The sequence below is a fragment of the Eublepharis macularius genome, chromosome 1 (assembly GCF_028583425.1).
Source record: "Eublepharis macularius isolate TG4126 chromosome 1, MPM_Emac_v1.0, whole genome shotgun sequence".
Classification (NCBI taxonomy): domain Eukaryota; kingdom Metazoa; phylum Chordata; class Lepidosauria; order Squamata; family Eublepharidae; genus Eublepharis; species Eublepharis macularius.
The window spans coordinates 71,254,117-71,280,884 of record NC_072790.1 but is presented as its reverse complement, the minus strand read 5'-3'; the positions used below and the strand labels follow the sequence as shown (position 1 = coordinate 71,280,884).

At 40.0% G+C, this 26,768-nt stretch overlaps 1 protein-coding gene across 1 annotated transcript in view; it reads left to right on the top strand.

Moving 5' to 3' along the window:
• LMBRD1 (LMBR1 domain containing 1) overlaps positions 1–26,768 on the top strand; it is a 71,597-nt gene that overhangs the window by 14,125 nt on the left and 30,704 nt on the right. The window contains exons 4-9 of the mRNA XM_054989424.1: positions 3,387–3,484; positions 5,539–5,606; positions 10,177–10,265; positions 10,688–10,761; positions 21,648–21,773; positions 22,131–22,283. Of these exons, the coding sequence (XP_054845399.1) occupies positions 3,387–3,484; positions 5,539–5,606; positions 10,177–10,265; positions 10,688–10,761; positions 21,648–21,773; positions 22,131–22,283 (608 nt within the window). The remainder of the gene's footprint in view (positions 1–3,386; positions 3,485–5,538; positions 5,607–10,176; positions 10,266–10,687; positions 10,762–21,647; positions 21,774–22,130; positions 22,284–26,768) is intronic.

Sequence of the window (26,768 nt, the reverse complement as noted above, 5' to 3'; positions counted from 1 at the left end):
TGGGCTTCCCCGCCACCCAGTTGGCTGCTGCGGTGGTGGAGGAGGGGGCCTGGGCTCCACAGGAGCTGTCTCTGGGCTTCCCCACTGCCCATCTGGCTGCTGTGGTGGCAGAGAAGGCGGCGCGGGCCCCACAGGAGCCGGCTCTTGGCTTCCCCACCGTCCAGCTGATCAGGCTCCTCTCTCCCTGCCGGCCAGGTAAGTGGGGTGGGTGGGTTTGCCCGGGGGGGCGGGGGGGGAGTGGTTGCTCCTGCTCAGTATGCTCCGAATCTTTATGGAGCATACCAAAGTGATCTAAATACCAGAATCCCGAAGCGGGCAAGCTTCTGATAATTCCGGATTTTTTCCCCGCTTCGGGTTTACCCGAAGTTTTGGGAGGTGCACACCCCTAATTGTATGTTAAAAACATACATGTTATTTCTGAACACGTACATTTTCTCCTTTCAAAGTTTAGCAAAGGAGGAAAAAACCTCCCAAAAAGATATTCCAGTCAAAAATTCTGATACGCACAAGCTGCGCTAGTGCTTATGGACTTGCTTGTTCATTTTGGCGGAAGAACTCAGTCTGCCTACATATTCCTCATGGAGTTTGTATGGGGCCTTCTCTGTTCACTAAAGTATCAGTGGCTGCATTCAAACATGACAAATCATGGTTTGAGTTTAATTCTGGTTTAGTATGACGTTTGTACGCAGGCTGCCCAATAAACTGTGGTTTGTTTACTGGGTACTAAACTGGGATTCTTACCTTTACTTTGTCCTGAAATCTGGATATAGAAAACCTAGTTTGTACACTAGCATTACCTCCTGCGCACAGAGGGAGAAGCATGGGTCAACCGAAAACCTTGCTGCTCCCGCTGCTTTCAGCTGTGATGGTTCTTACCAGGGACACTCTCCCTTCTTTCTGCTTCCTCTTCTCCGTGCCCTAGTGAAGACTCACCAAGCAGGGATGTGCTTCAGAAACTTCAGCATCTCCTGGGGAAAATTTTAAAAGGTTACAAAATAAGCAAGAGAAAGAGATGTGGAAGCAGTCAAAATGTAATTTGTCACAGTTGAAATGTTTGGGAAGTCTGTGAGGTGGCTAGATGTGGAGGGAGAGGCTGCAGTGAGAGAAGGCTTGGCTTGCTCTAGGCTGTCACTGCCCGTCTCCCTTTTTGTAACAGGTTGCTTACATAGGGAGATAATGTCTGGTTAGTGATGGGTGAAGAAATAGATAGCTGATTAATTGGCATTTACAAACTCACTGATCTGTTATATGTGTCTGGTAGACTAGGTTTATAACACTGTGGCTTAAACGGAACAGTTTATTGTTGGATCTAAATGCCCTCTGCTTGTAAGACTCACTGGATTATAGGAGTGGTCTCCAAAATGCCGTTTCAGTTGAAAAGCATATTTTCCACTTTTTTTAACCAGCAGAAATTTAATCTCGCTAATAAAAATCTCTTATTTTCAAATGAGGTTTGATAGTGTGTTTTGTATGAGGCAAGTATCATTTTGAAAGAACCTTTAGTAGAGATAAGGCAAAATGATGACAGAACAAAGACATGCTTTGTTCCACTTTTGTATATGAACTGTAGCATGATGGTATCTGGATTTCTGGTTTGCTCATAAATGTTTATCTTTATTAAACACATTGCTATGAAAAGCTTCACATTCAAAGATCAGATTGAAAACCTTGTTTTGTAACTTGTAATTTTTCAGTAAGAATATGAATTGGGAGGAGGCCTCTTTGACTACCTGATTTGTACATATCACTGTTTGGGAGGCAAATTTATTTTCATTTCTGGTAGATAACATAGCAGCACTTGAATGCTTACTACAGTTATAGGGCCACTGCTGTGTAATACTGATACATTGAATGAAGAACTATTTTGTGCTATTCCTTGCAGCATTCCTTGTTAAATAATCTGCATTGCATCTGCATTCTTACTGAAGTTTTAAGTTCCTATAACTTTTGTACACAACAAAAGCTGAATAAAAAGAATAGGGTTTTTTTAAATAGAATTTTATTTAAAAAGAAAAATACAAATAGCAACAGAAAGTGCATAGAAACTTATACAAAATACTAAATTTGAATTACAACAGAAAAGTATATTCAGAATATGTGGCAGCACACTAATTTATGAAATGTTTCTCCTCTCCTCCTTAATTACTTATACCTAAAATTTCATATCAATAATCTTTAATCAGTCATCCATTTCATATTTTATAATCAACATTTTTAAGGTCTCTGTATTATAATCTATTTCCATATTAACTGATCTTAACATTTCTTAACTTCCAGCTACATAATCAAAGAAATCTTTCAATTTTTTTCTGAAATTCTGATATTGGTCTATTGTGCACATAAGAAGTTAATTTAGCCATCAATACATATTTATACATTTTGTCCATCCACATATCTGAGCAAGATTCTGTCTTCCATTTTGCTGCATATAGTACTCTTGCAGCTGTCACCATATACTTGAAAAGTTCTCCATGTTCTTTTGTAATATTGCTTGATAGAATATTTAATAGCATTTTGGGGGAATTTAACTCAAACCGAAATTTGAAAATCTTCTGCATCTTTTCTTGTATTTTTATCCAATATCTTCAGGCCTTCTTGCATGTCCACATATGATAAAATGTTGCATCCGTACATTGGCATTTCCAGCACTGCCCACTGTGATCCTTATTGATTCTTGCAATGTCTTTAGCTGTGATATATCATCTGAAGAACATTTTATACCAATTCTCTCTTAATAGTTGACCATCTGTAAATTTGATTTCTTTAGTCCATAGATTTTCCCAATGGTTCATAATAGGCATATTTTGATGATATCAGTGGTGAAATTGGTGGGCTTAATCTGTTTCTGCATTGGAACCATTTTTAAGTAATCCATCTCCTAGTATGTGAACACCATCTTGCTTTTGAATAGTTTTTTAATGATTTCTTAACCCATAAATAGTTGTGAATTCCTTCTTTGGTGTCTGTTGTCTCCAGGACTTTTTTTCAGCTGGAACACCATGGAATGGCGTTCTGGCACCTCTAGAAAATGGTCATGTGGCTGATGACCATTAAAATTTAAAATCCCCCCTTGCTCCAGCTGACTGGCACCAGTCAGCTGGAGCAAAGGGGGAGTTTAGATCACCCTCCGCACCACTTGCGAGCAGTGCAGAGGGCAATTTAAACTTTAAAATCCCCCCTTGCTCCAGCTGACTGGTGGGAAGTGACATCATCGTACAGGGTGTAGCCACCCCTGGGAGTGCTCCTGCGTTGGGGGGGGGAAAGGTTTTTTGTTGCCTGACTAAAACGGTTAATGGAGCAATAGTATAGCAGTAAATACATTTGACGTATTTCATAAACTTAAGGTTTTCCACAGAATATAACAGTTGCATTTTATTCCGCTGTAGCACTGTATTCCATCGTATTATTCTGTGTGTTCCTGTGGATTCCCTTTGTCTATTTCTACTACGAGGAGAAAGATGAAGATGATGGTGACACATGCTCTGTAAGTCTCTTGCTGTTGTAATTTTGACTACTTAGATGGACATGTAGTAAATTTCCTCATTTTAGTACCAGTTGAAATTAAACTGTACTGAATGCTTTTTGATGCTGTATAGTATAGCTTGAAGCTGATATTTGCATTGACCTGGCAGGCCTGCTTCATGAGTGTCTGTAGGCTTCTGGAATCTCTTAAAAGAATGGAATTGGAATCTGAGGTCTTCAGACATCTTTTTGGTGACCAAAAGCAGATGTTGGTGCTGCCTTGCTTAGCCAGGTTTGCTTCCCTTGGCATAGAAGATGGAGAGATTCTTGCATTAATAAATGTTCACAGAATTCATGCTCTGGCTCTACACAAATGCATTTCTACATTTGTATCTCCATAGGTTGCTTCCAGTCCATTAATGGTAATGACTATCTCTTCCGCCTTGAGCCTGCGAAAGCGGGGAGGGCGGAATATAAATATAATAAATTAAATTAAATTAAATTCCTTTTGGCAACTGCTGCATGTTGCACCAGATTCATAGCAGAGGGGGATAACTATTTAATTCAGCAGATTATTTTCACTCTTGTTCTACAGTTACATTGATAAAATACCTTGAAACATGGTTTCTAGAGAAAGCAGCTGTAGCTAGCACACGGCTTGTTTTGTGACTTGCGCCTTGGCTGCTTTCACTAGCAGGCATTTTATCAGTGTAGAACAAGAGTGAGAATAACTTTCTGCATTAAATAATGTTCTTCTCCTCATTGACTTGGCAACACTGTCTCTGGAAGCAGAAAGAAAAGGGAGCAGAACTAGGGCTGTAAACGGGTAAGGAGATCCGGAAGCCGCTTCAGATTGGGGGTTCGGGAATCGCTTCAGTATGCTCCATGAAGATACTGAAGCGAAGGGGGGGAAACTCCCTACCACCCCCACCCTCCCAGGGGCAACCCCTCTACCCCCAGCCCCCTGGGGAGACCCCTCCAACCCCCACCCACTTACCTAGCGGTGAGAGTGTCATCAGCTGGGCGGCGGGCTGCTGCTACCGCTGCAGTGGTGACGGCGGCAGCAGCACAAGGCAGCATGGCCTGGAGCCAGATGGCTCCTCTGCCGCCGCCGCCCCACTGCCGCCTGAGCCTGCGGGGTGGTGGAGAAGGCCAGAGCTGCCTCCTCCGGCCCTTCCTGCCCCTCAAATGGCTGCCGTGCCGCTGCCGTGCCGCAGCCATTTGAGGGACAGGAAGGGCCAGAGGAGGCGGCTCCGGCCTTCCCTACCACCCTGCAGGTTCAGGTGGTGGCAGAGGAGCCAGCCTGGAGCCACCGCAAGGTTGGTGGAGGGGAAGTGGGGGGGGGTTGATGTTTAAAGCCCCCCGCCGTTGCTCGCAAGCAGCAGCGAGACCCTTTAAACAAGCCCCGAAGCTTTACGAAGCATTTCTGAATGCTTCAGAAAGCTTTGCTTCGGGAATACTGAAGCTTGCCGAATCGGGTCCGCTTCGGGTATCTTTACCTGAAGCAAAACCCGAATAGCACAGCCCTAAGCAGAACCTATCCTGTTAAGATTGTTGGGATACCTACAATAAAGTGCGCATAGATGTTACCTCAAGAAAATAGGGTTTATCAGAGAAGGGATCAAAGCAGAGGCTTTTTAAAGGATAGGACACGTAGGTTTGTACTGTAGAAACTCCAATTCTTGTTTTAATGGAAAAACTATCCAGAAGGCTCTGCTAGTGATGAGCTCTTTTTTCTATCATTTCTTAAGTGGTAAGTTTTTTGCAGCTCAATTTTCTGGCCAAAGAAAGTTGATAGTTTAGCTTGCAGAATTGAGGGGGGGGATCATTCTCATTTTATGTACTGACAGTGGCATGAAATGTTGCATATTTTAAGTTGCTGAGTTTTTGAAAAGTTCATATTGAAAGTCAGCTTAAGAATTACTGTTCATGATCCAAGGGAAGAAATAAAGAACCCTGTGATAGGTGGTGCTCTGTTCTTGTGTCAGCTATGTTTTGAGGTAAAGTTTAAGGTGTAATGCATTGAATTAATGGCTGTTCTCCTCTCTATGTACTTACTTTTATCTGAATTTACAGCAGGTGAAAATTGCACTCAAGTATACGCTAGGATTTCTTCTGGTTTGTGCCATCCTTCTAATAATTGGGTAAGTGAACACTTTTTATATACATTGGAATACTGCTGCTCATCTAACTTCTCCAGCCTGCTAAAATGACCACATTGTTTCTCTTCATTAATCCCCTAGTGTCTTACTATACTTAAGTGATAGATCACTAAATCTTTTCCAAATACCAATCCCCCCTTCTTCCTCTTCTATAATAGGTTCTTGCTTTAGGTCTTCACACCTCTTGTTTTTCTAGTTCTTGCCAGTGACCAATTATTGACTATTTCCACAGTCTTTCTCTTTTCCTCCTTTTGAATGTATTCCCTGTTTCTGTTCATCATGCCCAGTTGTCTTCCTTTAAGAAATATCAAAACACAAACATGTTAATTTTTAAATTCTGCTTAATGCATATTCCTCAAATTATGCAGCATGATACAGGCCAACCATCACCTAGTTCCTCTGCTGTGGAAGATGAGGGCTCCCCAGGGGAGGGGGGGGGGGAGGGAGGGAGGGCTAATCCTTGCCATGGCATGTGAATTGTGGACTTCTACTTGTTTTCTCCCTTATGCTGTCCTTTTTGTTTAATGTTCCATACACACACACACACAGAAAGAAATGGAGATCGATGTCCTTACTACCAGAATTTACAGTCTATCATTTGCAGAACTTAGTATGCTTAATAACATCTGGTACATTAAATATAAATGGCAAATGAAGAAAAGTGTAATGTCCTTGAAATATGGTTGAAGGGGAACCTTAAGCTCATCTTTTTCCAGTTCCTTTATGAATGCTGAGTGTTTAACCTTTTTAATATACATCACTGTGCAGGCAAGCTATTTACTTCAGATTTAATTCTTTAAAATTACCAACCAGGTGTTTTGCTAATAAGCTAAGAAGGAAATGCGTGGGTTAGAATGTAGAACTCTTGAGCCTAAATGGATGGCAGTATGAAGTAACTTGAATGCCTCTTAAAACTCTATCTTGTGTTGTGTTGTAAACTTACTTTTACGATGAGTTTAGTAGTGTGGACAGAGAGAGGCCCCTTTTCTAACCCCGAAATCTCAGTCTGCCTGGTATGTTTTTCCTAAGTTAGCTAGGTGTGGATGTTTTTTCTCTTGGTTTGAAAACGCCAAGTCATGTATGAATTTTCAGAAATTAATGTCTAAAGCTGAAACTATTTGTCCATGTTAATTGGACAAAAGAAGACAAGGCCAAACGCTGATGGTGCAGTGAGAAAGAGAAAGTACATTGTATGGAAACTAAAAAAGCCCCTACACATTTTGCACATAGCTCTATCAGGATATTTTTAAATATGTTTATCTCCACTGCTTTTCCTACAGCTGCTGAACTCACTGTCCCACTGCCCATCAGCATTTGGCCTTGCCTGCTTCTGCCAATCTTGGGTTTACCCCAGGTTCACGGAAACATATGCTCTGGGTGTGTTTTAAATCCATATGGCCAACTTTCACTGTTACATATAAAATATATGTATATATATTTTTAACAAAGACATTGGGGCCGATGGGGAGCCAAATACAGCTCTGGAAATGGTACCTCCCCTTCATCTCTGACAAAGGTGGGGAGGGAAGGTGGGCTCCTGGCCCTCTACGGAGGTAGACAGGGAAGGAGCAGGCTTGTTACAGCTTCCTCCTAGCTCACACCTACTTAACTGTGTGGGGCAGGGCCCGCCAGCTTGTAGTGGTCATGGCTACTGCCCACATAACATTAAGACTTTCCCTGGGAGCCTTAATGGCCAATTCTCCCACATATAGCATTGTACTTGAATGTTATTTTGTTCACTTGATTTCAGTTGTTCCCATCTTTTGTCTGAGAGATACATTTTTGAAGATAAATCTAAATGTCCCGTTACTATATTCTGTACGTTGCAACATAGTTTAATGGATCTAGTGTTGCTTTATTATTTAAACTGACAGGTGTTTGATTAAGTTAGTGTGTCACAAGAGACAAAAATTAGCTTATGTTTCTCTGGAGAAAAGTGCCTTTTATCCAAGGAAATCTAAACTACTGGGCATTTTTTCTAAATAGATGTTTTATTAGGAAAGCAAATCACAATTTCACTGGGATATTAATACAGAAATCTTTGTACAGAGGAGAGAAAGGTGGTCTAATTTAGCTGCAACTTGGACTAAAGTAATATGCTCTGAAAAAAAAACTTCTACTTAGCTTTTATTTTATTTTTATTTTATTTACATTATTTATAGTCTGCCTTTCTTGCTGAGATTGAAGGTGGATTATACAATAGATCAATATGATAAATGGCTGGGGCATCCAGTAAACAATATGATAGGGTAAGGTTTGCAGAAATGTAAAAAAAGCAGAAATCTGATACAGAGCTGAAAATAGTACTGAAACACAACATAAGTGAATTGACATGACATATAACATGATGGAGAACTACCCAGTAGGAGTATACTTCCAGCAAGAGACAGTACACAGTCTACAAACTCTGTCCCTATACCAATGCTTCTCTCTGAACGATTTCCTTACAGTACAGGCTTATCACCTGTATAAAAAACCCTCCTGAACAATTCAGTTTTGTGTTGCTTGTAGAAAGTCAGGAGAGTGGGATCTTTCCTGACCTCTTCAGGCAGGCCATTCTATAAGGTGGGGGGTCACCACAGAGAAAATATTTTGACCATGGGCAGGGGTAGCACCTGAGCTTGTGGTTCACCAACTGTTTATTATAGGTTAGTCTCTAAGTTTTTCTAGTAAATAATAAAATCTAACCCTAAATCAGTGTGCAGAGCTGGTGCTTTTCCTTCTGCTTTTTAATATGGTGGTTGCTTCTCAGTATGGCTGCAGCTCAGATGCCTACTTTGGAAAGACTGATAATACTGCTGTCTGTAACTGAATGTTGTTCTGCCCCAAGTGCTGTAGGAGTTCTCAGCAAGCCCAGAGCCAGTGTTGTGATTGTCCTTGGTGTATTATGTGGACTCCCTTCAGAAATGGTAACAGGTTTGCTATAAGAAATAGTTAGCTTGAACAGTCTCATTCTGCTCTTGGCGTAGTATTTTGTCATCTGTTTGGATTGAAGTGTTCTCTGACAGTATATGAGGTGCTTTCCTTTGACAAAAGCTGCTGTAGCTCATTATTGTGAACTTTGTGGGTGTTGGTGACACAGATGGTGTTCGTACAGATTGTCAGCTAAAAAGCTTGTTTTCAATGCCTGCTTTCTTTGACATGAATTCCCTACTATATGTCTTTGTACTATTTAATTCAAGAACCTTAAATGCCACTAAGGATTTTCTAGTCTCTGCCTTTATTATTTAAAATGTGTGTTTTAAACACTATAACACTACATAGTGTTATAACAATGCAAAGTTTGACTTCATTGAACAGTTAGCATTTGGTTTTTAAAAAACACGAAAATAGAATAAATTTTGTTGGGCCCCTCATCTTGAGATACACAATTCAGTAGTGGGCATGATGAGTAATGTTATATCTTGACAACAAGTGCTGCTGCCAGTCAGAGCAGACAGTGCTAAGCTTAAATTGTTTGATTCAATATAAGGGAGCTTCATGTGTTCTTCTCAGATGTCCTTTGAGTTGTCCAGTAGTTAATTCTTGGCTACCTGAAAAGAAATCTTGGTTCCTCTGAACGAAGTGAAAATATATATTTGCTCATGTACACTTTGGTTCTTATATAATACAGGGTAGTGGTGAGAATTACTATGGGAAGTGATGGGGAATGAAAAGCTGATCTTAGTTAACCATATAGGAAAAAATATATTCCATATTTTCCTGCATTGTCTTGAATTCTTTTAATATTTGTACATTTAGTACTTGCAAAGTTATAAGTCTTGTGAAATAAATTACATACAAATAAGATGAAAAAATATCCTTTTAGTAAGAAAAAGCTTGTGGCCAAATCCTGAAAATGATTCTGGGTGTAGCTGGGGATTGTGCATGCTCAGTAGGCACTGGATTATTGTTCTTGAATGGAATAAAATGCCATATCACAAATTACTTTTACAATTCTCCTTGGTTTCAGATCTTTGCTTTACTCGTTCCCTCTTCTAATGATACGCTATTTAATGAAAAACACATGGTGCAAAGCTCAGTAGAAAAACTTAAACATAGTACATATTTTTAACATCTTTTGTTAATCTATTAAAATTTAATTGCTGTTTTTTATCTTTGTAAACTCTTGAATTTGTCAAGTTGTATCTATCTTCAACACATTCAGGATTTTATTAGCAAGAATATTTTGGCTGGGCTGTTCCACAGGGCTCTGTGCAGATCCTTTCATCAGCAGAAAAGGCTTTCTGCATTTAGCTGACCACAGCAGCCTGATCCAAACCATTGTTTTTTTTAAAAAGTTTCCTGTAAATTTCTAATTTATCATAATTTTCATGTGGCACACCAAAGATATTAAGGAATTAACTTTTAAAAACTTTGTTAAAGGAACAGAGAAATGCCTTCCTGATATAGTGAATTGCTGTTACAGTGTTTAGTGTTGTGTGTGTGTGGGGGGGGGGTTCCAGTAGGCTTTACTTACAGTCCCAATATTATAAAAACCTCAAAAGTTTGATCTGATGTATGTTAGAAGGTTATTTTTAGATTTTGTCATCCCAAATTCTTTTTATTACAGAGCCTTTGTTCCATTGGATATGCCCCACAAGAACAATTCCACGGAATGGGAGAAAGTGAAATTTTTATTTGGAGAACTTGGAAGCAACCGTAAGAGAGATATTACATTTTGCATTCACTGTTCAATCTCTAGGAGTGACAGGCTCAGTAGTTAGTTGTTCTGTATCACATGGAAGCACTGAGTTAGGATTGGCTTTGGTTCCTCTAAAATCACAGGGAAGAAAATGGTCTTGAGAACTAGATATGGTGGGGAATTGAGATAGAAAGAAGCTGGGGCTGCCTTACTTTTTTGGGTTTAAATTTTGAACAAAGTGTTTTTGAGGATAGGCCTTATCGATATGTTATGCTTACTTCAGACAATTTTGGCCCCTCTGATAATGTAGCCAACACAATCAAAATAATTAACACGGTAGCTTGCTTCTAAATCAGAAACAAACAAAAATTAAGTTTGTCATAGAGGCATAAGCCTGAACACGAATATCAGCAAAATAATTCTGTTTTTTGTTTTTCAGATGGTTTGGCTGCCCTGTCCTTCTCTATAAGCTCTCTGACCCTTATAGGAATGGTGGCAGCTGTGACCTATACGGTAAGTCTCTTACTTTTGACTCATCTTCTCCCGTTCAATTAGAATGCTTTATTATAATTACTATTTGCAATTTTATCACATACTTTGGATTGGATCCAAAGACTCCCCCCCTCCCCCACTGTTGGCACTTTCCATTCAGTAAATGTCTTCTGCCAGAAGAAGAGAATCTTTGTATTGAACACGTGAATTTATAACCGCCAATTTTCCCAGTGGTGCTAGAGTGATGGTTGCAATTTCATGTATGTTTTAAATTTACACTTTGAGCTGTAGCTCATTCTGTTATCTATTATTCTTTTATGTTACTTATATTTTTGTGCTGCCTTTTGATCAAACTCAGGATCCCCAAGGCTGTGAACAAGTTAAACATTAAACATAAATATATATAAAATATTTAAAACAAAACATGTAAACATGTGAAAGGGGGGAGGGCTAATAAAAGTTAGTGAGGGAAACAAAAAGCTAAACAAAAAGCCTTCCCTTGTATACATCCTTTTATACATTTCATTTGTATGAACGACATTGTTTGTTGCTTGTAGTGTTTTTCTGTTAAAGGTGAATTCTGGTGTCATCTCTGGTAAGATTTTATGCTTTTTCTTTAAGGGGCTATTTTAAGCAAACATTTCTGAAAATGTGGCGTCTTCTAAAATGTAGTTTTACAATTACATGCAAAGCATACATATTAAGGGGAGAAAAATATGGTAGCTAGATATGGGCATGAACCGAAATACAAACTAAAGTTTGCGACGAACCGGGCCGGTTCATAGTTCGCGAACCAGTGGTTCATCAGAACCCATTTCTGACAAATCACCATGAACTTTAGGCTGGTTCGTTTGGTTTGTTTTTTGGTTCATCACTGCAGACAGCCTGGCACGGATCAATCAGTTTCCTTGGCAACAGGGGATGGACTTCCTGCAGACCTTCTGCTGGCCCGGAAGTGACCTTCTGCTGACCTGGAAGTGATGATTTGCTGACCTAGGTGTGACATTTTCACAAACCAAACGAACCGGTTTGTGAACCGGGGCAGGTTTGTTAAAGTTCGTGTTTTGTGAAATGCGATGAACCACGAACCACATGGTTCAAGTTTTTTCCGATTCATGCCCATCTCTAATGGTAGCTATTAGACACACTAATATTTATAACACAAAAGTAAAGTAGCAATTTAATATTGCTTGACACATATAATGACATCACATAAGTGATGTATCATTCCAGTACATCATTGTCATCCTCCATTTCTTCATAAATTAATGTGTCTTACCTTGTGCTGTATCTGTTGTTCTGTAGAATCATTCTGTGTATGGAGGAGAAGTCGTCATAGCTGAGCCCTTTTTATTGCTGAAAATTATTTAACAATACATTTTAGAACCTACTATTCCTCATGATTAGAGATGGGCATGGAACAGCCCCCCCCCGAACTTCGTGGTTCGTTGCATTCCACGGAAATCGAACCGTGAACTTCCGACCTTGTCCCAGTTCATGGTTTGTTGTTCCGTGGCATTTCAATCGCCCTGCACCGGCTGCTGAAGCCGGTGCGGGGCATTTGAAACAGACAGCCCCTTTTTTCTGCTGCCTGGCAGCAGAAGAAAGAAGCTATCATTTCACAAACTCCATGCTGAAACTGGCGGGAGAGGTCTGTGAAATGACAGCTTCTTTCTCCTGCTGCCGGGGCTGTCAGATCCACAGACCCCGCGCCAGTTCCAGCGCGGGGTCTGTGAAACTGACAGCCCGTTTCTCCTGCTGCCCGGGCTGTCCGTTACACAGACCCCTGCGCTTTGGGTCTGTAAAACGGACAGCCCGGGCAGCAGGAGAAACGGGCTGTCAGTTTCACAGACCCCGCGCTGGAACTGGCGCGGGGTCTGTGAAATGACAGCTTCTTTCTTCTACTGGCAGCAGAAGAAAGAAGCTGTCATTTCACAGACCCTGCGCAAGTTCCAGTGCGGGGTCTGTGAAACAGACAGCCCATTTCTCCTCCTGCCCAGGCTGGCTGTTTGACAGACCCCGCATTATGAGTCTGTAAAACAGACAGCCTGGGCAGCAGGAGAAACAAGCTGTTAGTTTCACAGACCCCGCACCGGTTTCAGCCCATTGGCTGAACCCTGTGCAGGGTCTGTGAAACTGGCAGCCCCTTTCTCCTGCGCAGAGGCTGTCAGTTTCACAGACCCCGCGCTGGATTCAGTCGATGGGCTGAAACTGGTGTGGGGTCTGTGAAACTCCGAACCCAGCCACGGAACGTCTGGAAAAATGCATTTGTTCCATAAACACGTGTTCCCATGGAACGTGTGTTTCGATGCAAATGAACCAGCCATTCCGTACTGAATTTTGTTCTGTGGTTCGTTTTGTGCCCATCTCTACTCATGATAGTTGTATTAACCTAAGTTCAATAGCCATTTCTCAGCTGTTGTAACTTAGTTAAACACTAAACTTTTGCTTTTGAAAGACTTCATTTTATTAATTAATTTTTTTATGGTTCTAAATGTGTGTTTATGAATTTGGAAAGTGTTGGTTGGCATGGAGTGGCAATAAACTGCTGTCACAGTTTCTCAAAAGTTACTATCCCAGCAGAAAAGGGTTTTAAAATGAATTGTGCAGATTTGATGTGTCTTCCTGACTCAACAGTACAGTCAGCAGAAGTTTGATGCCATCTCTAAGTCAATATGTCAAAACTGAGGGTATGAAGTGGGATTACCGTTATAGATCTTTGTATCCTGAATATTGAACTTCTCAGCAATCTGGCCAAAGTCATCTCCTGATTAAAAGCTTTCACTATAGAAAACCTGGTTTCATTAAAATAATCTTTTAATTCCTATGTAAACATTGTGTACTAGTGCACACAGGTTTATAGTGTCTTGGTGACCACAGTCAGATGCTCTTGAAAAAGATTCTAGCCGCTAGCTACTATCATACCTTACAGGACTGTTGAAGGTTTATGACAGTTTATTGATAAAATATACGTGTAACTCTTGTACTTGGAATGTACTTTTAAATGTTAATCTTTTAGTTGATTGATTCACTTGCTGAGAAGGTGAGTCATATGTGTTTGGCCCCCACCTGTGCACAAGATTCCTCCCCCCTCTTTCAGTTGGATGGGATTACAGTATGAAGAAGTGTGTGTGTTAAGCTGCCACCAGGTTCCCTGCTAGGTTGTGGCACTGAAATGGGAAACCATGCCTCAGGCATTACTGGGCTGTACTTGAGAGAGAGTAAGCTGAATCCCACCCCTACCCCCCAAATTACAAAGGTAACATTGGGCCAAATTGGCCAAGACATTTCAGATTGAAGCAATTAAACCAATGAAACACCACACTGTTGTAAAATATAATTAATCACTTACTAAGAATGATTAAGATACTAAACTAGGAAGTGTGCATTAAGACTAGATAAAACAACACAGCTAAATAACCTAGCCTCTAAGCTTACCTGACAGAATCTTTGGTCAATATAATACAGAGTACAGTATCGGAGTTTCCAGGAATAAAAGCATGATTTAAATCCAAGAGGCCAACATCTGAAGTCATGAATAGACCCCAAACTCAAGACAAAGACATGGCTGAATTGAACCAACTTTTATTCCCTAAAGCCCAGCAACAGGGGCAAGATTAATTAACAAATCAGAACATGGCAGTGACATAAGGACATGAGACTCTACAGTTAGATCAAGTCAGTCCTCCCTTGAGAACCAAGCTGGTCCAGGTAAACTAATGAGATGGGATATTGTCTGGCAATGCCAGCTTGAGGGCCTCAACTTCCGTTCTTAGCAGTTTCAAGGGAGACTTGTACCTGTGACAGGGGACAAGCTTCAAGATGTCTCTGGAAATGAGATCTTTCTTTTTGCTAATGTTTACTCGAGTTTTTGGCTTATAAGGTTTTAAGAGACTGGTCAGGCAGGCATAAACTTTTAAGCATAGTACATGTTTTTAACACACACTATGCAAACTGAGTAGATGATACAGGGAATCCTCAAGGGTTGATACAAAGAGAAGACGGGAGTTTCCAGAAGATAGAAGAGGAAGGCATTTTTGGCAGGAACTGCTTGGCTGGAAAGAGTGATCCTTCAGCCCCTGAGGAAGTCTTGAAGACGAAATCTGCTGCTTAGCCGGCTGCAGTTAGGGCTGCCTTTTGTTGGATCCCTCGAATAACATTTTGAATGACGCCTGAAAGAAAAGATAAAACACAGTTATGGTTACAAGTTGACTCATACTTACCATCTCATCTGCCCATGGAGTACTTGCCTTGTTCCTGAAAGGACTGGGACGGGGCATTGAGTCCCCTGCGTAGATTAGACTGTGAAAAAAGGAACTCTTGGATGTACTATGAGTATATGAATGCACTTTTTGCACATTGTACAATTATTTAACACATTTATAATACTGTGATTATTCTCTTGTTAAAAATGTATAAAAATACGGATATTTTTTCATTTCCCGGGTGGTTTTCCACTTCGTATAAACTTTTGGCATAACTTAGGCCCAAGCAGACCAAGTTCACCCCTTGTAATTAGTATAATGCATGCATGTGTTCATTAGTTGTTGTGGCGGAGAGCCTTTGCTGTAATCTTTGTACCTCCTGTTTTAGAGCCTGTGTATATGAATTTCCAGAATAGAACTAATCAGTTATGCAAGCTTGTGCTATTGCACTTGAACTCAAGAATTCCATAACTGTTGAAGACCTTTTTTGAATACCAGCTTTTCATGGTGATGTTTACACTTGGCTCACTGCATTGTTCTTTGCAGCTTTTAACAAAATAATTTCTTGTGAGCAGCTTCTATGTGAGTCCTTGATCTTTTTATGCACCCAAATTACAAAATCAAATTTCTCCGTATTGTGAATGAATAGAACTCAAATATAGGAAGTTTCCCCCCTTGTATGTGGCAGGGAGAAAGGGAGAATAAACTTGAACAAATAATTCTCGCAAGCTCCACAAATCCTCTGACCTTGATTTATACCGACAACTTTAACTGTCTGTAAACATGAAGCCCAACACTAAAATGATAAATTAGTGTTGGAGTGCCTTGTTAGAAGCCGTTTCACAGATGATGTAGCTTGCTTCTACATTTTCATTAATATTTCTTGCATTTAAATGACTTTATGTAGCCTCAGGTATTGATAGAAAAGCTGTCATAAGCTCTGGTTTGCTATTTGAAGTCAAGATATAAAATAGTGTAGTTCTTACTATGATAAGCAGATTAACTTGAGTGATTCCCTCCCCCACTTTTCCCATTTAGCTTGTCCTTCAAATATTACCGTAATAGACTGTTTTCCAAAATGCTTAATAAGAATCATTGATAATTTTGCATCTTTCAGTCTTTGTGGTTTTGCAACAGATACACCAATGTGAAGCTTTAACACTTTAAAGCAATAACAGTTCCCCCCAACAACAACTGCAAAAACCTAAGGCCCAAACGACAACTTTATAACTTTAAAGCAGGGACAGCTCTCCCCCAAAAAACAGCTGGAAAAAATTAAACCCCCAACAATAACTTTAACACTTTAACACTTTAAAACAATAACAGCTCCCCCCATCAACAACAACTGCACATAAAACTAAAGGCCCATCACCAACTTTAAAACAGGAACAGCTCCACCCCACCAGCAACTGGAAAAAAAATGAAGCCCCAAGTCTCCCCCCCAAACAAATGCCCCAACCAGAAGCCACTAAAAAAAAGGCCTTCACACACACATACACAGTAAAAGAAGCAAGAATCCACCCCCCCCTCGAAAATTAAACAGTACTTTAAAGTTCTTTACAAAATTCCCTCCCCTCCCCCCGACAAACAAAAAAAAACCAATTTCCCCCTACACAGAAAACCAACGAGTCACTGTCCTGAAGTCCAGCGGTGAGTCAGTCAAGATGGCAGGGAATCCTCCAGGTGAAGGCCAGTCCAGAAGTCCAGCGAAGAGACACAGAGAGTCTATTCTCATTATCTCTCTAGGCCCAGGAAAAATCTAGGCTGGCCCAAAGGCAAGCCTCAAATTTAAATCCCCTGCTGCATCACCTTCCAGAGAATCCATTGGCTGGAAGGAGGGTGCAGCAGTGGGATTGGACACTCCTAACTCCACCTCCCTTCTCTGATCTCTCTCCCCCTTGTACTATTCATCCCTCCTCCCACCTCCCATCCTGTGAAATTGGAGAGAATCTGCCAGAGCAGCACTTTTCTTGCTATTTTGCAAGTTTGCAAAAGAGCAAGAAAAGTGCTGCTTTCAAGCTTCTTGCCAATTTTTACCAGATGGGAGGGGTAAGGAGGAGATCATAGTGAGTCACTCACTCCTTTCCCCCCTCCTCTATAGTAAAAAAGAGCAGGAAGCTTTTGCAGAAGTTTGCTGGCTGTTTGTAAATGCAAACAGGTAGCAAAGTGCTCCTGGTCGACCCGAAGCGACCTGAATCCCTTCGGGTTGCTCCGCTTTGGTATTCTAGAATTGAGGCCAGCATGCTGGCCCTGATTCGGGAATACCGAATAAACCTGGATCCTAATGAAGTCAATACCATGGGGCTTATTCCCAGGAAAGTGTTCTTAGGATTGCACTGTAATTAAATCCCTTATCTACCAAGTGAAAAATAATTGTACCTGTAAGCCAGTGTGATTTCTGTGAAGCATGTGTGCTGCTTAAACAAGACTCAGAGATTATACATGTTTGACTGTAGTATTTCTTTAGTGTTAAAGCTTGCTTCTTTAGAACTGTATGCCAGATAGATTTTTTAAAAAAAATTCTTTGCAGTGCTTTAATATTTTGGTGCTCTTGAGAAAGTCAAGGTAATATAAAGTAGTGGTGGTAGTAAGACTTCCTGCTGCACAATTAACACCCCCCCCCCAAAGTGCTTACTGTTAGTATGCTTATATCCAGCCTCTCTAGATATCTGTTAGTTAAACAACTGATACTCTGCTTACCTGTAATTGTGCTATCAGAACAAAAAGATAGAGACAGGTTTGCTGCTCAGTACTTTCACAGAATATGAATTGATACATGCTGATAGTGTCTGTTTCTAAGATGCAATAACTGACCATGACTGAATGTACCCAGTGACTTTCTAAATAAACAGCACTGTTTATCATTCTGATTAATAAAATTTCTGAGAGGGGAGCTTTTAGGGGAAGTCATGTGATAGATAACATTGAACAACAGTCCATGGTGGAGGAGTCCAGTAGAGAACCATAGATGCCTTGTTTTTATGCACAACCACTGTTTGCAGAATTGCTGGATATATTTGCACAATAGGTTGCATGTTATGAGAAACAGGTCCTCTTCACTCTGTCATTATCTTAGAAGTGTGCCAGGAACAGAATTCAAGGCCTCAAAATTAATCAAGATTAATATCTTGCAACTGTTGCTGTAGGGTAGCTATAGTGATTCAGACATGGGATTTGTTTTCCCTCTAGAATTCTAGATGGAAAAATGGTTGAAAGTATTCTTAAAGAGTAGATTAAATAGTTGCTTGAGCAAGGCAGATGATTAAGAATTTTTTTTAATGCCAGCCTGTACATACCAAGGCAAGTAATCTGTTGCTTGCTCTAAGCAAGCAAGGACATTTCATTATCTTAGGAAAATAAACTGTGCTGCCCAGTCACTAAGTACTAGCCCTTGCTCTGGATGTTCCTTAGCTTTTAGTAATCTGTAGACAGATACCTGTTCAGAGATGGAACAGAAATTCTGGATTGTTAGGGACTTTGGTTTTTGGCATAAGCTTAATATAAGGCATTATATATGAAAAGAAACAAAATAGCAACACCAGAGAGTATACCTTCCTGGAAAACATAAATGATCAGTCAGCATGTTTTAATTAGTATATCGTTGTTTAATTAGTGTTTTCTTCTCTCTCCCCCCTTGGTAACTTAAATCATCCTTACCCTGATTTTAAACTGCTGAAATGAGCACCAACTCCAAGGGGTGGTGGGTAGGCTGTTACTCAGCTTTGGCTAAAAATAACAGCTTTGTGACACCTTAACAAACTTATCTAACAAACAATGTCAGTCATTAAAACGTTAAAAGTTGCACCATTTCAGTATAATTTAAATCTTAGTCATATCTCCCCTTGCACTTTTTCTGTATTGATATAACTTCACTAGAGGGCAGGAGTAGGCAACAAATACTCACAAGCAAGGTATTGCATCTTAAAAGCCTTTTGTGTTAGGCTAAGTGTGGCTTTTTAAAGTCTAAAATTACATGTTACGCATTCTCAAAATTAACAAATGGATCTGCATCCATTTTAAAACAAAACAGTTATAGCTAAGTAGTAATTGCACTTGAAGTTATAGGTTTAATTAACAAGTGTCACTTTCAGTGACTACCACACATTTGGAAAATGGCATTATTTGTAGCTATTGGTACTTAATTGTTATAGTATTTACACGCATTAGAACAAAGCGCATAAACATTAAAACATGGCACTTTTAATCAAAACTAAGTGGTGGCTGCCAACATGAAGTAAGAAAATGCCCAACACAGAAAACATTGATGTTTTCATGCTCTAAATTGGAGCTTTTGAAGCTGAGTTACAATCCAATTTTTATGAGAAATGGATCAGGTCAATGGAGGATTATTAGTCAGTCCTTGAGTAGACTTGCAGCTTTTTCTTCCTGGTCTCTTGATGGACGAACATGGACTGTGTTACCAAAGTCCAGGGGCAGGAAGAGACTGCCATACACATGACTATGTGTGCGTGTATAGTATTTAATGAAGATGCTATGGGAGCCTGTCCCTGAAAAAAGCAGGGCATGAATTCCAGGAGATGTTAAGGGTCTTCAGTATGAAAATCTGTGGGAGTGTTCTCACTTCCTGGAAAGAAAGCTGCTATCTGTTTTCACTGTGATGCATGATTCTAGAACACAGTTTATTCACACGGATTAATGGCTCCCAGCAGGCCTAGACAGTACATCATGTGAATGGAATATGTGCTCTAGTTATTCCCTTAGGTGAGAGGAACTTTATGTGTCCATAATACTAGGACAAGTAGTCCATGGCCTAAGAGCCAAAAATTGACATATCGGTACTATCAAGTAAGGTGGAAAAACAACTTCTTTTTTTATATATATATTGTATTGAACTTTAACAAGGTCAGAACAGAGAGTGGCATGGGAAAGGTGTGTGTTTATGTATTGTGTTTTGATGTGACTATCCATTTTGTTTGATAGCTTAAGTTTTTTTATGATGTAAAGATAGCCAAAGCCAATTTTCTCTACCTTTTGTAATTTGAGCTATGTCGTGAACCCATTAACCAGTTTCAAATTTTAATGCACTGGTGGAAAGCTAATAATTTATCCTACAAATAACTAATTCTAATATGCCTCTTTATATTACTGATTTTGTGATATAAGATATAAATCAAAGAAAAAGCCATTTCCCCCCACTTTTTGTAAGGTTTTGTGGCATGTGGTGCTTTACCTAATCCAGATACTCACCTGAAGTATATTAGGCAATTTTAGTTTTTTTTTTAACTCTCCAGTGAACCATAGCATAAAGAAATGCATTTTCAACATACATATGTTCTTATTTTCAAATCTTACATTATCATTTCACAACTGCTAATGTCTAATATTTTTCATGTTATTTTTAATGTTCATCTTCACTGAAATCATGTTTTTAATCCTCAAGTTCAACTGCAAAGTCTTCATCTGTTTTTTTTCCCTGGTGGGTACATGTCTGCCATTTACACATGGTAGTGCAAGTACATCCTTAGGAAATGTATGACAGGCAGTTTAGCAGTTGACTGTAATGCACACACGTGCATGATAACATCTCAGAAACTTCCATTGATGTGGATGGCTCGTGCATCTAATTCATGACGAAATTGTCATCTCTGTCATCCATCAATCATCTTTTTTTAGGTTCAAAGAATGAGCCTGATGAAGTGAAAGCCCAGATGATGGATGCCTAAGAGTGGCTTGCTGTCACCTGGTAACAGTTCTGGCAAATAGTGCAGGCAAATAGAAGTCAATTTGTGCGAGAGTCAACGTGATTCTGAAGAACTGGAGGAGCATGCTTCAGTTGTGTTGAAATTCTTGTCCTGTGACCAGATATCTTAATGTATAGGCTGTGAGGCTAGCTCAAGACTCTCCAACCTTTTTGAATCTTTGAAATTCTGGCTTAGGATGGAGGGCAGAACCATAAAATGGCCACTGTGGGAGGCAGAGCCACACCACAAGACCCCAAAGTGCAGGAGTAATTTTTAAAGATACACTGGGAATGTGGAGTGATAGAATAAAACCAACACTATAGTTGCAGCTGCCACTGAAACAGTGTTGTTTTAATCTGCACAACCAGTCACATCTCAAGTGGTTGAGCAGGAGCCCCAGCTGGCCATGCTAAAAAGTGGGCGCCAGGAAAGGTGTTGGTGGGCACCATGTTGGGGACCCCCTAAGATAGCTTTTTAATATAGGAGAATGTCAGACTTTGTTCAATAAAACAACTGTAGTTATGTACTATTAGAAACTTCAAGTTATTTCCCAGATGTTCACATCTTTTCAAATTTTATCATGTTTATTTTCTGTAAACGCAAGGAAGTTATGTAGGAATCTAAAATATTAAGTTAGTGGAATGTCACATATTGCCATTGTTTTATCAGGATAGTCCTCTGGTCTTGAGTGTCCTGATTTACAACATGCTCCACTTTTTACAGTATAGAGGACTGGCTGAAAATGGCTCAGTGAGAGTACTGTTACCAGAGTTTTGTTTCTCACCACTTAATCCTTTTAACCTTGTTAAGTAATTCTAGGGGAAGGGGAGAGAGCCAAGAGACCCAGTCTAACATGTTCATTGTACTGCAGTGAGATAATAGCATATGATGCAAGAGCTGAGTGAGGTGGATAGTAGTCAGCTAAAACATGTATTTGTGTCATGCTTCTTAAGACACAGTTTGATTTGGTAGGTTCAATTAACTGTTGCTATTTCTTTAGGCTTATGGCATGTCTGCTTTGCCTCTAAACCTGATAAAGGGGACAAGAAATGCTAGTTATGAACGTTTGGAAAACACTGAAGATATTGAGGAAGTTGAACAAAATATACAGAGGATTAAATCAAAGGTTTGTTTTCTTACTCTTATTTTTAAGAGCTCTTTTCTACAATTTGCTTTTGCACCCATCTTTATTTTGACAGCTTGGACAAAACACATTTTTATTTGAAAATAAAGAGAAATGTTACAGTGCTCTATCAATATAAAAACAGATCTGAGTTAGCTTAAATCTCACCAGTCATAACTAATACTGGCCTTTAAAATCTTACAACTCACTATATTCACAAAACCAATTTGTAGTACTAGAGTATTTGGAGGAAGAGTTATTTAAACATAATATTTTGCATGAGGCTTAACTTTGTTAAAAAGATTCATAATATGATGATAAACTTCACATTTTATGTCTTACCCTCCTTTTTCCCATTAGTGTAAAGATGGTCGACCTTTACCAACTCGGGACAGGCGGGCACTGCAACAACTTGAGGAAAGGCTAAGAGGCCTTCGAAGAAGAGGGAGACATCTGGAATATATTGAGAAAAGCTGCTGGACAAAGTTCTGTGGAGCCATGAGGCCTCTAAAAGTAAAGATTTTCTGCTTTTTGTACCATAGAGAAGCTCATTCGATATCTCAAAATTCATAATTTGAAATTTAATAGTTCATATTTCTTTCTCCCCCCCCTTACTTAAGCTATTATGTTACAGCAACTGGTTAAAGAGACAGAGGGTCAGAGTTGGAGCAGCTGTAGTGGCGTCACAGAACCAATTCAAACAATACATGTTCAGCCAGTGGCTAGAAGTATTGGCCATAAGTATCAAAGAATTCTTTAGATTTTTTTCTTGGATAACTTCTTTTTATGCTGCATAAAGTGGGGAATTGGCTATCTAGTTTGTGATATAGTGCAGAGTGTGTGCTAGTGAAAGGGAAACATCCCTCTAATGGAATGTAAATCCTTGGTCCAGCTTAAAATTGCTTTTTGGATTCCTTCATGCAACCTTTCTTGCTCACTGGGTCAAGCAAGATATTCAGAAACAAAACACCTGCTACTGTCGTGTATTTAGGAGCAGGATGAGTCCGGAACTCTTTAGAACAAATTTCCTGGGTCAGGTTACGCTAGTTAAAATGCAGATAAGCCTGGAAGATGGATGTAAATGTCTCAGTTTTACAGAACATTACACTTGGTCTGCCTACATTAAGTGCTGATCACTGCTTTGCTTCTAATTTGGGAGAACTCAACCTCTTGGATTGGATGGGATGAAGAATCTGCTTAGTACTGTTCTCAGCAAGCATTTGCTTGGATCCTAAGTTGTATGACTGCAATAGCGCACACCCAAAGGAACTTCACAACCTCCTCTGAGGCAGCGTACCATGCCTCCTGAAATTCTGCTCCTTTAGGTCAGTGCAACCCTGGGAACAACTTGGGGACCAAGTGGGAGTCTGCAGTGGAGTGGGGAAATCTTGACACGTACTCCCCACTCTTCTGTGGGTAGAAAATAGAAACAGAAGTCCCAAGACAAAAAACCTAATTACATTACTTTGCTATAGGGGTCAAACTGATCCCATATTACGGCAAAAAATAAAGGAAACCTGATAGCTCTCTCAATCATGTCATTAGCTTCTAAGGAAAAAAATCAGGCCTCAAGAATAGTTTTCTTCAGCAATGCAGGACAAGCGAGAGTAAAATTCATAATCAGGGTCAAAAAGACCCCTCACTGAAAACATCAAAACCCCACAGAAACATCAAATGGGGTCAAATTGATCCTACCATTTTTAAAGCATAAGACTCAGTTGAGGATCTGTTAAACTGTTTATTTTTAATAAACCAATCATTTTGAAACTTAATGTAATAGCAGTGCAGCATGGAACAGCAGATAACAAAAAATGAGGTATCAACTGACACAGGTAGTATATCAAAAATAAAACATGAAAACCCCACAGAAACATTATTGTGGTCAAACCGACTGCACTGTTTTTAAAGCATAAGATTAGGGGTACCAATTGCTCACCAGTAGCAAGCAAACTCCCAGTGGTTTGCTCTGTTGCCTGCCAATTGCTGGTGCCTGGCAACTGTTGCTGCCAGCAGGTGATGGGCGCCCACCACCGGGTGACCGCTGACTGCCACCACCAGCAGGCAACGTACTGAAATGATGCCATCATGCTTGTGTCACATTTTCGAATAACTGCTCTGGGATAATTGGTTCTAATGTTTGTTCCTGTTTTTATGGAGGTGTGAATCTGCTTGTTAACTACAGAAAAGGTCTATCTGAACTAGGCGGCTTTGCTGCAGCCACTGGTTCAGTAGGAATGGAGTACTTTGACCTTGCTGTATACACTTCCAAAATGAGAAGGTTGAACTTGGATTTCAGAAATGGACTGCAACCTATCACTTCAATATATCTATGTGGCTATGGGACATAAGGGAAGCTTTGCTGGAACACAGACACGGGGTTTTTACCTGCTGCTACTATGTAAACAACAATTCAGGTTGCAAACACTGGTTTCCCTTGGGGGTACTTTCTACCTCCCCAAACCAAAAGTGCTGTAAACCCCAAAGCCGATATCTATATATAAAACTTATAGAGAGACATTTTGGTTTCCACTATTTGCTCCACCTTCCTATAAAAATGAGATAATAGATGTCAGTCCATCTATTTATACATGTAAATAGTGCTAAAATCATTTTTCATAATTTGTTTGGGGTCACTAGAAACCCCAAATATGATTGTGTGTAGTACTTTCAGTTTGAAGCCAAGTCTATTGGTGGTTAGAATGACCCCATACACCTTTTTGATTAACCTCAAACTTAAAAACAAAAGGCACTGGGGGGGGGGAGAGGAGGACTTCAAGGCACTTCACTTCATTAGGGAGAAATTATAACAGGAGCATACAGAAAATTTTAAATGGGTAAACCAGTTTTTCCCCATGATTTCTGAGGTCAAAATATACCTCAATGACTTGGGAAGGTTTCAATGTAAATTAATATGTAATAATGGATTTCTAAGTAGTAGCAAACTGGCTGCGTCATGAGTATTTCACTCATTACATTCTTTATTTTTGTTTTCTTTGTAGTTAAAGAATTTTATATGTCATATTGCTAATAGCAAGATTAGAGGAGTACTGCTGCAGTATTTTCGGTAACTGTGTGCCACACTAGTCCTTAATGTTTAGTTGGAAGGAAGTTCTGTTGATGTACTTGGTAACAAAGTATCCCTGAAATAAGCTTAGGAATGTAGTGAAATTTGTGCAGTGCCACAGGGTCAGATTCTATTTAACAGCTATATAAACTAACTTGGAAAGGGGGAGCAAGATTTATGGTTGAAGTTACTGATAAAATTGGACAAATACGAATCAAATTAAGACAAGTAGACAGTTGGAGAAATGTGTGAATGGACTTGTGGGATGAACAAATAAGCAACAAATTGAATTTAGTGTCTGAAAACATCAGGGCATGAACATAAAGAAACAAAGGTATGTAGAAGCAAAAGCCCAGAGAGACATGATTTTAAAATTTTAAAAAGCAGATAGTCGCTGAGCAACAAAAATGCTGGCTGCTTCAGATCTATTTTGGCATATCGGATCTGTTTTGGCATATCATTTATTTTTCCAGCAGACTCATGGCCTTTTAGATGAAAAACATCAAATTATACACAATTTCTGAAGATGAATTGCAACATCTTGGTTATTCCTGCAGAGTAGTTTTCTATTGGAATGTAATTTTAAAATTAAAAGGTGTAACTTCACAATATCTGTGACATCTCTGTATCTCCCAAGTACACTTGGTGAGTATGTGAGAGATACACTTCCAGTTATTTAAGCTGAAGTCTGAACCATGATGCTGGTAGTAGTTGAACTGATCTTTATGCCCAGCTATTTTAGAAACTTGTTGTGTACAAAATAATGTACTAGCTTCCTACAAGCTTATCTCTCAGGACCTATTCCAGCATGAAAAATCTTAAAACATACTCTGCTAACATTCTATTTTAAGTCAAGAAGGCAGTGAACACCCAACATCACAAACCCAGCTCTAGGTCTACTGAACATCACTGGTAGGGCATTCTAGATTTTATTTTCTATCTCAGCAGATGTTAAGTGGATTAGATAAAGGAGGCATACAAAATATAAGTTGGTTTAAGAAGTCTTAAATAGACCTTGACACGAACTGAAAAAAACCCCGAATCACCTGATTCGTGGTTGGTTGCTATTCCACGAACCAGGAACCGTGAATTTCCATGAACTTTTATCAGTTCACGAATCAGTTCGTAGTTCGTGGAATTCAAACACCCTGCACCGGATTCTGAAGCTGGTGCGGGGCATGTGAAACTGACAGCCCCCTTCTCCTGTCGCCCTGTCTCCTGAAGCAGCTGGAGAAGTCTGTCAGTTTCAAAACACTCCATGCAGGTTTCATCCAGTCAGGTGAAGCCGGTGCAGGGCATGTGAAACTGACAGCCCTGTTCTCCTGTCCACCGAATGGCAGGAGAATGGGGCTGTCAGCATCACTCACCCCGCACTGGCTTCAGCCCATCGGCTGAACCCAGCACGGGGTGAGTGAAACTGACAGCCCTGTTCTCTTGCCGCCCGAGCGGGAGGAGAACGAGAGCTGTCAGTTTGACAGACTCTGCACCGGGTTCAGCCCATGGGCTGAGGCCGGTGTGGGGTCTGTCAGACTGACAGCTCTCGTTCTCCTGCCACTTGGGGGACAAGAGAACAGACCCCGCTTTCAGTTTCACTCACCTTGCGCTGGGTTCAGCCAGCGTGCGCTCTACCATTGAGCTACAAGCCCTTTCCTTATTCTAGTTACACTTTGTGTACATAATACTAAAAACTCATCAACAGCAAAAGAATTTTCTGCTTTTAGACAGTTGGACCATTTTACACAAGGCTTTTTTGTTACTGCCTTTATTGTAGGAAGATTAAGTTTGCACAACATGATGTGTGTGCATTTGTCTGTTGCATGTACACATACCAATCAGGTCTGCCAGTTAAAAACAAATAAGTGCTTTTACTTCAAGTTGTTGTATGCATGGTTTTCTTGCAGAGAAGTTATGTAGGAAAATGTTTATATGTGAAG